The sequence below is a fragment of the Silurus aristotelis genome (assembly GCF_946808225.1).
Source record: "Silurus aristotelis genome assembly, chromosome: 2".
Taxonomy (NCBI): Eukaryota; Metazoa; Chordata; class Actinopteri; order Siluriformes; family Siluridae; genus Silurus; species Silurus aristotelis.
In genome coordinates this window covers 20,030,028-20,046,767 of record NC_139575.1, presented here as the reverse complement: position 1 = coordinate 20,046,767, position 16,740 = coordinate 20,030,028, and the positions used below count along the sequence as shown (strand labels likewise).

At 37.3% G+C, this 16,740-nt stretch overlaps 1 protein-coding gene across 1 annotated transcript; it reads right to left on the bottom strand.

Moving 5' to 3' along the window:
* Positions 1-151: 151 nt before the first annotated feature.
* Positions 152-14,969, bottom strand: LOC310736092 (carbohydrate sulfotransferase 11-like). The gene is made up of 3 exons (XM_083559498.1): positions 14,581-14,969; positions 5,147-5,223; positions 152-1,658 (listed from the first exon to the last, which is right to left on the bottom strand). The coding sequence occupies exons 1-3, from the start codon at positions 14,672-14,674 to the stop codon at positions 816-818; spliced, it is 1,014 nt and encodes a 337-aa protein (XP_083415624.1). The 5' UTR covers positions 14,675-14,969; the 3' UTR covers positions 152-815.
* Positions 14,970-16,740: the final 1,771 nt, after the last annotated feature.

The following is a 16,740-nucleotide window of genomic DNA, read 5'->3' as shown; positions in this document are numbered from 1 at the left end:
AAGGAGGGAGAAAAATAGAGCACACACAAGAAGAAAACATGCTCACCAAGGATAAACCCCAGATCCTGTAGCAATACTGCTCTGTACAAACACATCAATCATATATATATATATATACAAAAACATATTAACACAAAAAAGCACACAAAAGTTTCCATCCCAAGAGTGGGCAAACAGAGGCCAGATTTTCTGCTTTATTTGAGTTTATAAATAACATCTCATGCTTTTTATCTCTGTGAATATAGCATGTTTCTATACTTTCTTTCTTACCCTTGCAGATTCTGATGCCTTAAAATCTTCACCCTCAAGGCACAAGCAGAAAGCACTATGATTTGTCCATAATTGCTAAAATTGGTAACTTCTTGTAGAAAAACACTTATCACAACAATCTTTGATGGTATGTTTCTTAACTCTTCTCCACAAAAACATACCCCAGGGAAGGCAAAGTCAGTGTTCACTTGGCATTCTGAAAGAAAAGCGCATGGCCTTCTCTGAGAAATCATCCTGGTCAATGCCCAACATGAATCTGCAACCCAAATATTTGTACTTTAATGTGTTCTCTCAATCCAACCTTAAAAAGTTAAATAAAAATGCAAAAAAATGCTGAAAAGACAAGCGAATATAACATTTTTGATGGAGTGAACAAAAAGCTTTCACTCAAGTTCATAACTTGATCACTCAAGTTGAGATTCGTACAAATTGATAATTGCAGTTCCACTGCATTCAGTATTCACAGATTAACTTGTGCGAACAAAAATAGAACTCTTTTTTTTTTTTTTTAAATGTCTGTAAATATTAGTACAAGGCACCAGGCCTTATGTAAACTTTAGGTAGGCAGGCATGGAATAATTAAAAAGCAGAAAGTCCATCTTGTACAGGTTGTACAGATTTTTCTGATAGGCCAAGCTGATATCCTTAAAGTAGCTGGCAACCATGTCTGCCGTGGTGCGTGTGCTTTTGGCTGAACTGGGAAACGTGACCTCGTCGTCCACACCGGCCAGTTTGAGCACATAGCTGGAGTCCTGCTGCAGCGTTTCATACTTCCCTATAATGTTGTAGTGTATGAGGCAGGGGTGACAGAGAGAGTGAACCCGCTCCCAGTGCTCGTTGAAAGGCTCTTCACGCTGTGTGCCTGGGTCCACCAGGTAGCGAACAAACTCAGAAAACGAGACATCATCTCCACGCTCCAGTGCCTCTGGACTTGCCTCAGCACGGTGACGCTGGATGATCTTGGTGCCGTAGCGCTTATGGAAGGCTGTGTTGTAGCTACGTGTGAACTTGTTGCGGTACGCTGACACAAGCCGCTCAAAGGGTTCACGCACAAACACAAACTTTAGGTAGGTGCGTAGACGTTGGTTGATTTCAGAGGTAGAGTACTCAGACAGAGTGCGTAGGGTGCCTGGGACGTGCGCCTCATTGGCGGGAATCTGAAGCGGGTCTCTTTGTGCATCACCTGTCAGGACCATCAAGACGCGCTTCCAATTCGTGCAAGCGACTTTGGGCACGTAGCAGTAAAGCAGACCGTGGTGATCGTCCACGATCAAATGCTTAAGGTCCTCTGGAATCAGGACACGACGTTTGTTAGTGTAAGAGTGGCACACATCCTCCAGGAGGTCACGCCGACTTTGATGCATCAGCTGAAGTGGAGACAATTCTGTCTGCAAGAGAGAGAGAGAAATAGAGACGGATAATATTCTCAAAAGCTTGTCTATAAAGCTTTTCAGCTATCCATGACATTTTGAAATCCATACCCTCTTGTCACCACAGTTAATCTTATAGCAAATCATACATTATATGGCCAAACTACTGTATCTATGGGACCTGACCATCACATTCATATGTGATTCTTCCTCAATCTGTTAACATGAAGCAAACAATTATTAGAATGTCTTTTAAAGCCGTAGCATTATCATTTCTCTTCACTGGAACTTAGAGACCCGAAGCTGTTCCAGCATATCAATGTCCCTGTGCACAAAGTATGCTCTATGAAGACATGGATTGCTAAGGTTGGAATGGATTAGTTTGAGTGTCCTGCACAGAGAACTGACCTCAACCCTATTGAACACCTCTGGGATGAACTGGAAAGCTGACTACATGCCGGTAATCCTGTTTCCCAGAAGAGTGAAAAGTTATTATACCAGCAATGGTTGACTGTATCTGGAATTCAGAGAGGAAGATCTTGTGTGGCCTGCTATAGAGCTCTGAAATCTACCCTATCAAACAGCTTTGGGATGAATTAAAACGCTGACTGCACACCAGGCCACCTCACCATTCATCAGTACCTGATGTACCTGATTGGCCCTGTGGCTGAATGAGCATAAATCTCCACAAGCACACTCCGAATTTTAGTGGAACATCTTCCCAGAAGAGTGCAGGTTACTATAAAAGCAAATGGTGACTAAATGTAGAATGGGATGTTCAAAAAGCACATGTCAATCTTAAGGTCAAGTACTGACAAACATTTGTAAAGTAACAATAATTCTATTCAGTGATAGGAAATAATCAAATAATGTACAGGCTGTCCCCAAAGTCTTTATACAAAATGTAAATTTACAGCTTATTATCAAAATGTCTTTAAAAAATGTTTCACACATTTTCTTTTCACAAAACAATACTGAAGAACATACTGAAATCATTCTTATGGATGGATCGGGTAGTTGTTGCAAGGTTGAGATAGACTTTAACAGGAAACATTGCAAGCATGTACAACATTTTTGCCAAACTATGAGCCAATGTTGTCAGACACAACTGTAAATAATCTTGCATTTAAATGTAATTGTTCTTATATATGGCATTTCTTAAAGATTTGTTGGGGTTTCAGCTGTAATATTCACACCCCTCTAACATATACTGTGTTTTTGTATTTTTATATTCTCTCTCATACATCTCTTCTATCTTTGCTAATTTACTTGCCAAATCTTTCATATTCAGTTTAATCATTTCTCATAGTATGACACACTGGTCAGAGTAGTTTTTCTACTTTGAGTGTTTGTTCTGTTTTGTTTTGCTTTGAGTGTTTGTATAAGATACGTTTAGCTCTAATTGTGTAGCAGCTCAGACAGCAGAGAAAACCCTCTCTCACTCTCAATAGTGTGTCGCAGTACTGAGTGCCAATGTCTTCAAATTAAAGTCATGGGTTGAGTAATTTTCCATTTACCCACTGAGTCAGATGTGTTTTTCCTCAGTACCAGATGCACACTGGGAGCACGTATTTACCTGTCTGTCCTAAGCAAAGGCAGGAGAGCTATCCTGAGGCTGTTATTTACTGTGCAGCTGTCTGTGTTGCAGTAAACTGAATTGTGGTGACAGTCTTAAATGCCGGGAAATTCCTAGGTTAGGAGTAAACCCAGCCTTTACCCAGTTATTGTGTCACTACAGGTCTTTGTGTAGGAGACCAGTCTACAAATTATGCCAAATAGCAGCTACATAGTGAAAATCAGTCATGCCTATCATTATATCTGAGATATGCGTGTTTGTTTGAAGTGGATGTTCGTGGATTTAAGTCAGTCTCTTTCATTCTGGCTATTTGAAGCCTACTAAAGCCTTACACACATATGCTGTTTCAGTGACCCTAGAACACATTTATGCATCAATCTTTTTAGACTCTTAACAGTGTGTGCTGTGATGTGAAAGAACCGTTCATTCCCTATGCGAAGGTGGCAAAAAAAAATGTGGCCACGTGGAAAAAGCATTTCCTTCACGCGTCGTCTGGCCTAAACATACAGATGAGCTCGCTGTTAAAGGGACGTTTATTAGACATTAGTGAGAAACCTGAGAACGCAGCACAACTCCCACCCAAATGAAGGGGGCCCAGATAAAGAGAGCAGAGAGGTACTGTAGGAGCCAAGCCAGCTTTTGGAATTACATTAAAAGCCCGGAAAAATCAATGACATGGTAAAGGATAGTAAATGTTACTCATATTAAAAAGAACTTGTAATGAGAAAGAGGGTTTCTTTTTTCAGGTTTGGAGCAATGTATATTTAAGATGGCCAGCATGAAAAACGCTGCAATTAAAGCTTATTATTATTGTTGATTTAAACACCCCCATCTAAAAGCAATAATCTTGTACTGATATTTTAAAGCTTTTTTTGTGAAAACAAACAAAAAAGCTCATTCATTTATTATGTCTGGGTTAAATCAGTTTTCTGGGCCAACTGTTCTGAAATGACCATTGTGAATAATCAAATGTGATTTACTTAATTTAACTGTAACACAAGCAATATACAACTCATTATTTTTAAGAGGGTTGTTGAATCATTTACCAAGGGTTAGCTAATCAACATTCTACCTAAACAGCATAGTAAAAGTAAAATGTTTTTTTTTTTCTATTCTTACTGCTTATCTTCAGCACATAGCAAAAGCTTTGGCACTTTTATCAATATTCATGAATTCCAGATGCTAACTTTGAGATAAACAACTAAAAAATATAACTATGGTGCATAAAGTATAGATTTATTTTATACTCATTGGCCTCAATAGCCTATTATTCTACCAACATTATAAGTAACTTCTCATAGTAACATGATTATTTTTAACATTATAACAATTTATAGAACTGGATCTTGGGACAGAAACATGACAGAAAAGGACAAACAGTCCAACTAGTCAGCTTTGTGATGACAGGTGTGGATCTTGTAATTGGCACAATGGCACAAGCTGGCCAGTTTGCCTTTTCAGCTAATTCTAAAGTAGCTTGTCGACGACATCATGTAGATTGGCATGTGCAAAGCACTAAAAGACAGCCATGTCAGAAAACAAAAAAAACCTTCATTCAGAATAAAGAAATAAATAAATAGAGAAAAAGAATAAAGAATAAATACAAGCAAAGTCAAAAGTTTTTTTTCTGTCTGGGATGTATTGTTTGAATACTTAATAAATTATTAAAAAGATGAATAAAGCTGACATTAATAGACACAATTGTCATTGGAAAGTTCATAATTATGATTCATCCCTGAGTTGGACATTACTATTTCCTGTCCCGATGCGTGTCTTTAGCATTAGTAAGGTGAATCCATTTTTCTCAGACTTAATTTAGATAGCAGTAGATTTAACAGCTTTGTTGTGTGTCTCTTGGATTTAATAAAACTGCGTGTGGCAGATGATAAAGTGTCACGTCAGACAGCAGTGTTCTGTGATTGATACTCACAGGGTCAGTAGTATAAAGGGCTTGGAGTGGGCTTCTTACAGACTTCCTGGGTCCTCGGGTCTGCCCACTGTCCTGTGCTGATGCCAAAAGAGACACAAAAACAAGACTGTATAAACAGTATAAGCACTTTTGTTAAAGGAGTCCAGAAAACAGAAAGTAATGGTAGGAATGGAAAGAATGCTACACAAAAATAAACCCACCCTCATTTAAAAGCGTTCATCCAAATAGTAGCTTACAAAAATATTATTAACTTAGTTAAAAGCAATTCTGTTTCTCTTTTAGCACTAGAGACAACAACCAAAACTGCCTGAATGTGTGCTCCATGAGTAAGAGTTTACTATGCCACAGACTGACCATATTTCCTCTGCCACTCCCACATCCACACAAAGGCCAGAGGCTTTAGTTCCAAAAGGTTATATACGTTACAACTATCGACATAAATATCAGAGAGAACTGTGTAATGGAAAGAGTGATACTCTATGCTCATTACACATGCAGCTGCAGCCTTATTCACACTTAAGGCCTTGAATCACCATTATGCAAAGAAAGATAAACCCCTTTCAGAATCTGCCCTTTTGACAGATACACTACAAGGACAAATGTTTGTGGATAGCTGACTGGATGTGTATGTGCTTTTTGAGCGACCCATTCTACATTTAGTCTCCATTTGGTGTAATATTATCCTTTTAACCATCATTAGGGTTAAGGTCGGCCCTCTATTGCAGGCCACTCAAGATTTTTCACTCTAACCCATGGTAATCAAATCTATTGCATAGATTGACATCCTAGTGAGTTATGTGCCTTAAACTTTGTGGTTATATTTTTCAGAAGATGGCTGCAAAACATATCTGTATTGGCCATATGGCATTTAAATTAACAAAAAAAGTGATTTTGGGTTCAATATATTTGCTTTCTCTGTGTTTGTTTGTGAACATCTGTAACAGCCTAAAAACACTTGTACCTTGCATTTACAATGACACAACTTTCCTACAGACCAAAATCAAACAATGAGTTTATGGAAAGCAGATGATTTTGACATTTCCTTTGCTCAACTAATATTCTGGAGCAAAGCAACAAGCATCAACCAATTCATGTATCTGTGTTAGTTGATTTAAATGAACTACTACAATACACATGCAGAATTGTAAAGTGATATTTTATTTAGTTCTGGCTGTGTGAGAGGTCATGTTTACATGACGTCACATGCTGAGCTCTGAATAGCAATTCCTGAAGGCATTTTTTGTTGTTGTTTTTCCTAGTTGGAGGCTGGAAATGATGAGTTATGTGCTTTAGTTAAACACAGTTTTAAACCATAAACTATTGAACGAGCATTCTTTTAGGGAAACTACAACACACTAGTCAGTTACCCATGATAAGGGCATCTGCAAAATGTATAAATGTATACTATAATTACAAACAGTTCAAATGCTATAGTCATAGTTACTTTTATTTATAATATATACAATTCATTTATAGAGTATATATACAAATATTTGTTTTTCAAACAGCAAAAAAAATGTTTATCCTAAAATAATTATTGTCCCAAAATATTTGAATATTTTTAGCTTCCTATTCTGTCATACATTTAATACAAGTGTGTAATAATACTGATTCTGTTTTGAGATTGTATTGTATTGTATTGAAAAATATGCTCAGTGATTGTAGCTGTTTACAGACTCTTGTGAATCTTGTCTGATCGGCTAAAAACAAAAAATGAGGTGTTATAAAATTGACCTACACATACTTGACTTACAGGCATCAATCATTGTTCGGAACATGTCAAACTAAACAGCTAAGATCAAACCTAATAATGTATCTGACCTTAGCTGTAGAAAATTTAACTGTGAACATTTACAAGGTAACCATTGAAAGCTGTGTGTTTTTTTTTAGAAATATATAGTTGTTTAAGTCTTGTGGAATAAATCTATTAAAATTGAATAGGAAACTGAGGATAGATAAGAGAAGAAAACAAGGTCTGAATTCAAACAGACATCCAGGTGCAGACCTAAGATCCGTGTATTCATAGTCTCATAATTATACAGACCTGGTGTAACTGCAAAGGAAAATCATGACCCCAGAACAATATGTATTCTGGTACAGTTGGATTGACCTCTTACTCTCTAGAATTTGCTGTCAAGCAATAACTTTTCAAAAATGAAACTCTGCCTACATTCTTTTCACATTAGCCTGTGTTTGTGTCCGTGCAAGGTACTGTATGCTTACAGGGAGTATTCAATGGTGAACAGAGTAGATTGAATTCTGATAAGCAAGGCAAATTTCCTTTGCATGCTTGGCTTTGCCTCCACCCTGTATCCACCATACTCATACTCAACACACATACTACCACTCATTATATTCATGAACTCAGTTGGAGGTCTCAGAAGCGAAAATGCTTATCATTGTCTTAGAAAAACTGCACATCTCATGTCACATCTATAACAAAGTTGAACAAAACTATACAATCCACACTAAACAAGAATTGAGTAGAATTGACATGAGCTTTTGTGCCATCAATTTTGCAATAAACATCATTTAGACTTTCATTAAACCTGCTTCATCTCAGGCTAAAGACTATTGTAGGAGTGCTCTAGTGCTGAAATCTTTAGTCCTCATCCATCAATACATTCTACTCTCACAAAAAAGCTTCCAATGCTGTTGTCAATCTTGTCATCTCTTGGATCACAAATCAGTCGATCCAAGTCTCAATTGTAACTCAGCACAACTGTGTTGCATAACTGCATCGTATTCTGGAACTTACGAACAACTACTACTCTAACGACATGAACAATATAAAAACTACTTGTTTACTTTTTCTTTTATAAAAGACCACTGTTACTGCACAAATGTCCACACATTTACTACAGATTTCTCTTGTGACATTCATTAAAATTAAAGACTGCTGTAGTAGAAAGGTTTACATTTGTTGGATAAAGAGACAAAATCTAGGGTATTGTGGCTGCTATAAAATAAAACTGTACAGTTCTTTACAACACATAAATCAGATTTTAAGAGAAATCCTATTAAGGCTTTTGAAATTTTCAGTTTTATCCATAACAACCTCAAACTCATCATGTTGCAGTATTTATATGCATTTAATGACGTTTATTTAATAAGTTAAACCTAGGAAAACTTCACATATACCACATATCAATGTGTGTGGGAGCACATATGGTTATAGCAGTAATTACTAAATATATTTTGATATTTAAAAACCACAAGCCAATTTATCATCTTCCTTGAAAATGAATGTCTATTAATGATGATCATTAATGATTTCAGGCTTCCACTGCAATAATTCTAAATTATTGTAACTTTTTTCCATTTTTCTAAATCTGTTTTATTATTAATTGCTATAAAAATCAGTATACTGTGCACATAAGTACCAAATCATTCAACATAATGAATGAGTTTGTGGAAACTGGGTGAGTGTGAGAAAATGTGATGTGGCCAAGTAAATGTCAGTAAGGAAAGTGGCTTAGGAGTAAAGTTCTCTCTCTCTCTCTCTCTCTCTCTCTCTCTCTCTCTCTCTCTCTCTCCCTCTCTCAGTCTTTGTGTGTGTGTGTGTGTGTGTGTGTGTGTGTGTGTGTGTGTGTGTGTGTGTGTGTGTGTGTCCGTGTGTGTGTGTGTGCGTGTGTGTCCGTGTGTGTGTGTGTGTGTGCGTGTGTGTGTGTGAGTGTGTGAGTGTGCGTGTATGTCCACGATCCAGTGAGACTTGGCAAAGTAGTGCTGCACTTGTCTGTGAACACTGAACCCACTCACCCTGTCCACACCAATGATGACCTGAAACACACTCGAAAAAAAAAAGACTCTCAAGTTACCATTTAAAAATGACCCTCACTGCCCTAAATCAACACATCATACCTTATATGTCACAGCACATGAAAATGCACTCACCGACAATATATTGCAGCAATGTATGTGGTCAGCAGCAACACTGATGTAGGCTGAGACTCTAATAACGCTCAAAGGTTTAACTCAAGTAATGCTCAAAGAAGCCCAATCTGTGCCAAGAAATCATTCCCAACTGCATTACACCACCACCAGCAGCCTCAACTGTTGACACAAGGCAGGCTTTGAGGATTCAAGCCAAATTCTGACCCTACAATCAGCATGATTGTATCAAAAATCTAAATGAATCCTTTTTTTTTTTTTTGTATCTAAGTGGCAAGAGTAAGCCTGTGCCCAATGTAGTCATGCATTTTGCAATCTGAGATGTGTTTCTGCTCAACATTGTTGTAGAGTGCTTATTTTGAATGAATGTATCTTTCATTACAGATTGAACCTGTCTTGCTATTCTCCTCTGACCTTTCTAATCTACAAGGCATTTCCACCCACAGAACTGCCACCCACACTAGATGTTTTTAGGTTTTTTTTCACACTGTTCTGTGTAAACTCTTGAGGCTGTTGTGTGTGAAATTCCCAGAAGAACAGTGGTTTATAAAATCCTCCACCAGCCTATCTGGTACCATCAACCTGGTACTAAGTCAAAGCCATGCAGATTACAATTCTTTCCCATACTGATTGTTTGATGTGTACATGAATTGCGGTTCTTGACCTCCTGTATATCCGCATGATTCTATGTGTAGTGCTGCTTTCATGATGCATTATTGTGCAAGTGTACAGATGTTACTAATAGAGATGCTGGTGAGTGTACGTCATATAAAAACGATCAGCTTTTAGCACAGTCTGAAATTGTCTGAAAAAGCAGCCTCCACCCAGAAGTACAGAGTGTCTGCACATTTGGAAAGTGTTATATTATCCTGTAAGACAAACAATCAAATAGCACTACACTGAACAAAGCATGCTTATAAGAGACATAAAAGCTCATTATAAAAAAAAAATCTGAATTTTTCAGTTAAAGATTCAATCAGAGATTTTATCTAGTGAAGATTACTCCAAGTTACATTAGTGGTCAAACTTTACCAGAGCACATGGTTATATCTAATGAATTAAGAAAGAATGAGACAGAGAAAGGGTGAGAATGTTTGCACTGCTGAGTAAAATATTAAAAATAAACCTTAATGGAATTCAAAGTAGTGCACTGGGCCAGTCGCCCAGGGGGCGTGACATACCTGAATAACACCACTGTATAACATTTCTGTGCTCGTGGCAATATTAAACAGAAGCATGTCAGGTAAGACTGAAGTGAAAATGAGAAACAAAATGCAAAAAAAAAAAACCAAAAAAAGGATGCAAAAGCACAGCATACAAAACAGCCACGTGTGAAAAAAGTGCAAGACAGAGTAGCAACAGAAAGAAAAAAAGTGATGAATTCAATATAGATAATATAGTAATGTCTTGCCTTATAAGTGAAATAAACACCATGTGGCTGATTATCAGTACTTGGGTAAGGCTTGGGTTATGTACCTACTTAGCAAGAGATGCTATTATAGCATGGCTCTAAGCCACTTAAGAACAACAACAACAAAATTATAATTGGTTTTTTTGAACCATTACGTGAAATGAGGAAAAAAAAAGCAAATATGTGAACTGCAGAACATAGTTGGTTTGTTAAAACCACCTACCGATAAACATATAACTTATAACTTTCTGTGCCATGCTTTTCACCTGAAACAGTTTCTTGGGTTCGGATCATTTGGCTCTTTGGTGCCAAGTCATCCGTGCCACTGTGAACCTTTGCTGTGTGCATTGTGCCACCTTGTTCTGAATCCTTCAACGAGTAGATTTTAGACATAGGTGTCAGCACTATATATAAATTCCCTGATCAAGCAGCTCTGCGGCAGAGAAACAAACACAGAGGACAAACTAGAATTTCTAGAAGCTGAATAGCAGCAGTGTGTACGAGCACACGAGCATTATATCCTTTGAGAATTTCACTTTAGCTAAAATAACATTCCTCTATGTACATGCTGCATGTTTTAGTTGTTGTTAGAAATCTTTTGCTATTTTCACTGAGGCCCAGATTATTCACAGAGAGAGAATTCTAGATTCAGATTCGCTGTGGCTTCCCCCACCAACATCCTGCCTTCTCTCTCTCTCTCTCTCTCTCTCTCTCTCTCTCTCTCTCTCTCTCTCTCTCTCTCTCTCTCTCTCTCTCTCTTCACTTTAGGGAGTTTGAGGAGCATAATGTGGGTCCCTGTGCTGACTATGAAGGGCGTTCTGTATGCAGACCTTCATGAAATGAAGGCCCTCAGCAGACGTGTACTGCTAGAGGAGGGCTGAGGGCAACTCTATACCCAGTAAGGGGTACCAAGGAATTTTGGAATTTTCTCTGAATGTTAGGCTATTTTTGATGGCCATCTGCAACAAAGAACAAATAAAAGTAGGCCGTTATTTTTTATTTTTCCCTGTCTGATTTTTTAAATAACTTATTTTACTGCCTTTTAAATAATTATAATTTTTTTTTATAATTGTTTATGTATAATAAGTATGAACTGCAACCTGCAAAATCAGAAATAATGCTAAAATAAAGAAAAGTTTTATCAATATAAAACAGAAAGGAACAGTTCAAATGAAAGATTAAAAACAAATGCGTCAGCGATAGTGCATTCTTCCAAACGTAAGGTCTTTAGCACACCAGAAGCATTAGACAGCATAGATTAATAATAACATTCCCCACCACACACTGCTTAAGTTCAGAGAAAGGGGGAGGATGAAAAGGCCAGTCATACTGGAACAAAGTTCAGCTGAGAAGTACTCAAAAGTGCCTAAATCTATACGTCATTTCAATGCGTACATTTAAATTTTAACTTCAGACTTTAGTTCATTTATAATTTAATAGGCAATTTTTTTAGTTATTTTCTATGTTCCAATATACCTAATTACAAAAAAAAAATTCTTATCTTTATAAACTTATAATTTGCTTATTTTGATCTTACAACAGGAAAAATCCCTGATAAATTTGACTATTATCGAGATGCCTTTATTTCCAATTGCTAATATGGAATATTTTTCTGGAGTTTAGTTTTATATATTCCCCAAATCTCTCTTTCTCTACTACAGTTCAAGTTTCCACACTCACCAGATGCCTGTTCAACTCCAACCTGACAGTTTTCTCGTGCTTTATGTCATTTAGTTGAAAGCGTCAGCTTGTGATGGTCTGAGTGCAATTTCTCATAATATAAACCAGGTTGAGTATGAGATGAGTATTAGCTCAAAATAGGGAAGACATAATGGTTAATTGGCATAGTAACTGGCACCAATTTTGGTCAGTCACTCCCCAACTAAAGAAACAATGGGTTTGAATACTAACAACACTATAAACAGCAATAGAAACAGTGGAGAATTCTCAACTCTGCTCTAATGATGATCTGGTGTCGTAGCAGCAGAAGTTTAAAACAGATGATTTTGTGTATCTTTAAGGTAGCACATGTTAGTTTTTGCCCTCCTTGGCTGATAGATGAGATATGACAAAAGAGACATTTTTTTGGTTTTGCTTAATTATATGAATGTTTTTTAGTTGTTGCAAAAATTTACCTTCATCCATATTTGTTAAACATGAGGCTCTACACTCAAATTGTAAATATTATATATATCACAATCATTTCGGCTTTAAGGCACACAATAATAAAGCAATCATTACTCAGTTTCACTTGTTCACACTTGCTTTAATATTTAGCTACATATAGAGCATGATCTTTACATAAAATTCATGATCAGGTCAATTAGTGCATATATGCTGTTAATATGATATATACAGTAATTTGCGACTGTCATGATTTCTGGGCCATTTAGTTGATTTGAGTCCACGTGTCCCCTTTAAAGTCATTACTACAAACCAGAAGATATTCTTTCTGATTGCCTTTATCTTATAGCATAAAGTACATTTCTATCTAGGAGGTCATTACTCCTCCATAAGACATGAGGCCTCACTGAATGGTTTAATGAGCATAAAAATTCTGTATAAAATACAGAAGTGCTAATCAATAGATTGGCCAAAATATTTAAGCCATTTCAGAGCTGGCAGATTAGTTGGTGCTGGTTGCTTACATGTGATGTAAATAATTTGGTCTCATACAGGGTCTATATAAGGGGGTATTAGGTCTAAGATCATGCTGGAACAAATTTTGGTCTCTTAGTTCAATATAAGCTCCTACATCCAAAGATATCCTATACTATATATATATATATATATATATATATATATATATATATATATATATATATATATATATAAATATATATATATATATATATATATATATATATATATATATATATATATATATATATATATATATATAAACATAGGAGGTCTTTATATGTATTGTAAAGGAATAGGGTGTCTATATAAACACCAGCATGCAGGTGTTGGTATTGAAGTCTTAATGAAAGTACATGAACAATTCGTTTCAAAACAGAAGGGTGGAGTGGCAACAGGAAACTCACAAACATCTTTGGATTTTTGAAAAGAGGCAACACATGTTCAAGTGGCTGGCATCAGAACCATCAATTCAATAAAAGCCAAGTTGCATCAAGATCAGACTCACTGGTGGCAAAATCACATCAATATTACAAATCATTCATTACTGCTCATGTAAATGGTGAAATGCAGAAACCACTGCAAACAACTTGGACTTGTTTAATAAAAAACAGGCAGCTGGATCATAATTTTGACCCCACGGATACAACCATCTTGCTGACAAATCTAAACATTTTTAGCCCTGACTAAAAGCTCTTATTGTGAGAAAAAAATGACTGCAGAAGGGTGAGCTTAGAGGGAGGGAAAAACAGAAGAGGTAAGAGAGAAGTGCTGTAAGAGTTTCTTGAAAATTTGAAATATAACTAAACATATATTAATAGATGCATCATTTAGCTCAATTTTACAGAGCTTATCACCACCTACACAAACATGTGCACACACACACACAAACTAGCAAAACTAGACTCATTAATCTCCAACCACAGACGTTTCCACATAGGAAATGTTCCATTGATGTGTTGGCAGTGTCTAGTTTTAATTCAGTCTGTTTTATTCCACTGATCATGCATGAACTCGACCCTGTACAACATATAACTCTGAATAATCTCAAAGATGCACGAATATGCCAATAAATAGACGAAGCAACTTTAAAGAAATTTTAGCCAAACAACAAAAAATTCCAATAAATCAACCAGAGAATATCAAGCAGGTCTTTACCCTATACTATATGAACATATACAATAATATCATATAGAATATTTTATATTGTTCTTCATCCTTAGAATTATCACAAACATACAGAATTTTTATGGCTACTCGAATCGAATTATAGCCTAATATAAAATATAGCATCTTTACTAATAAACTCATTTCACTATAAGATAAACATGACGTGATTCTGGATATAACGACTGTTTTATTTGCTGGGCAAAAGTTATTCTATTAGAAAACATAAAAAGACTAGAAAGCGGACAGCAAGGAATCGATACAGTTCAAATGAAGAGCCGGATCAGAGCCGAGCAGATCAACTCAGCACGGGAAAAGCACTCACCTGGTTTCAAGTGATTTTGAAAGTAAAATATGAGCATAACGAAGGAGCCCAGGCACATAGCAAGCGCCATGCGGTTGATTTTGGGTTTTCTCATGTTGCGGTGTCTGGGGCTCTGTACTTCATAGAGAAAGACTGCGGGAAGACTGCGCTTCTCTCAGTGCGCCGCTGAGCTCCGCGAGTCGCACAGCAGAAGCACACGACTCTCCTGGAAAGCCAGCAGGCGCGTTTCACTCCGCCACTTCTTCATCACGTTGTGTGTTCATTTGTATGCGTGTGTGTGTGTGTGTGTGTGTCCCGAACCGGACTGGAGCTGAAACTTTCCGAATGTAAAGTGCTGTATGTGAGAGAGCCGCTTCTCACTAAGCAGCTGCCAGATAATCAGCTGTACCGTCACAGGAAAGGGAAAAGTAGGAGTTGGCCAAGAAGCCTGACATGGCAGCCGCGGGCTTCCGACTATTTATTGCTCACGCTTTACATCAGCATATGAAAGTCAGCGAGAAAACATGGCAGGCTGGATCTCAGTAGTCAGATGCAAAGCACACAAAAGAGACACGATATATTTCCATTACATGTAACTACATAGTAATTGTTTTTGGTTGAAATGTTGGGTTTCAATGTACCCATACAATACACATTTTATAGCGAAAAGTCCTGCCTCGAAATCCTGACCAGCTTTGCCTACCACTCGAGTACACCCCGATGCTGCTGTGGAAGCCATTTTTGTTCCATTCATTTTATATTTACAAAAAAACCCGGCATTTTAAACATATTGTGTCCATCAAAACAACAATTCAGATACATTTCTTTATTAAGATTCATGAAAAATACATACAACTCATTAAATTTTGGTCCACTACTAAATTTCACCTACTAATCTACCAGTCATTACAAACTTTATTCCATTTAACAGTATTTTCCTATAATTTTTTTCCATTCTAGGTTAGAAAAGCTAAATTTTATTTGTCTCATATTGCTCACTCAACCCTTTTATGTGACTTATTAAACCCTTAAAACATACTTAGAATAAGTCATAAGAACAAGATACATTTTTGTGACTAGTCCTGGAAAAAAAAGGTAATTATATCAATATACTGAAAATAGATTATATGTGTATCCCCAGCCTATTCCATCATAGTTTGCCATTACATTTTAATAACTAAAATCTATATTTTAGATTTTAGTTATAGACTGAGTCCATAACAGGTTTTCTGGGCATTTTTGTGCATTTTAACTGTGCATTACAGTTATTTGAAATTTAGGAAAATTGTGTTGTTTTTGTGCCAATTCTACAGGAAAGAAAATGCAAAAGTATCAAGGATTCTTCTTCTTCTTTTTTCGGCTGCTCCCATTAGGGGTCGCCACAGCGGATCATCCGTCTCCATACCACCCTGTCCTCTACATCTGCCTCTTTCACACCAACTACCTGCATGTCTTCCCCCACCACATCCATGAACCTCCTCCTTGGCCTTCCTCTTTTCCTCCTTCCTGGTGGCTCCATCCTCAGCATTCTTCTACCAATATAATTCATGTCCCTCCTTTGCACATGTCCAAACCATCTCAATCTCGCATCCCTCACCTTGTCACCAAAACATCCTACATGCGCTATCCCTCTAATAATCCCATTTCTAATCTTGTCCATCCTCGTCACTCCCAATGAAAACCTTAACATCTTCAGCTCTGCTACCTCCAGCTCCATCTCCTGTCTTTTACTCAATGCCACTGTCTCTAATCCATACATCATCGCAGGTCTCACCACAGTCCTATAAACTTTCCCTTTCATTCTTGCAGATACCCTACTATCACAAATCACTCCTGTCACTCTTCTCCACCCACTCCACCCTGCCTGCACTCTTTTCTTTACTTCTCTAACACACTCTCCATTACTTTGCACTGTTGACCCCAGGTACCTGAACTCCTCCACCTTTTCCACCTCTTCTCCCTGCAACCGCATCACTCCACTGCCCTCCCTCTCATTCACACACATGTACTCTGTCTTACTCCTACTGACTCTCATTCCCCTTCTCTCCAACGCATATCTCCACCTCTCCAGGCTCTTCTCAACCTGCTCCCTACTCTCACTACAAATCACAATATCATCCGTAAACATCATAGTCCAGGGAGACTCCTGTCTGACCTCGTCCGTCAACCTGTCCATCACCA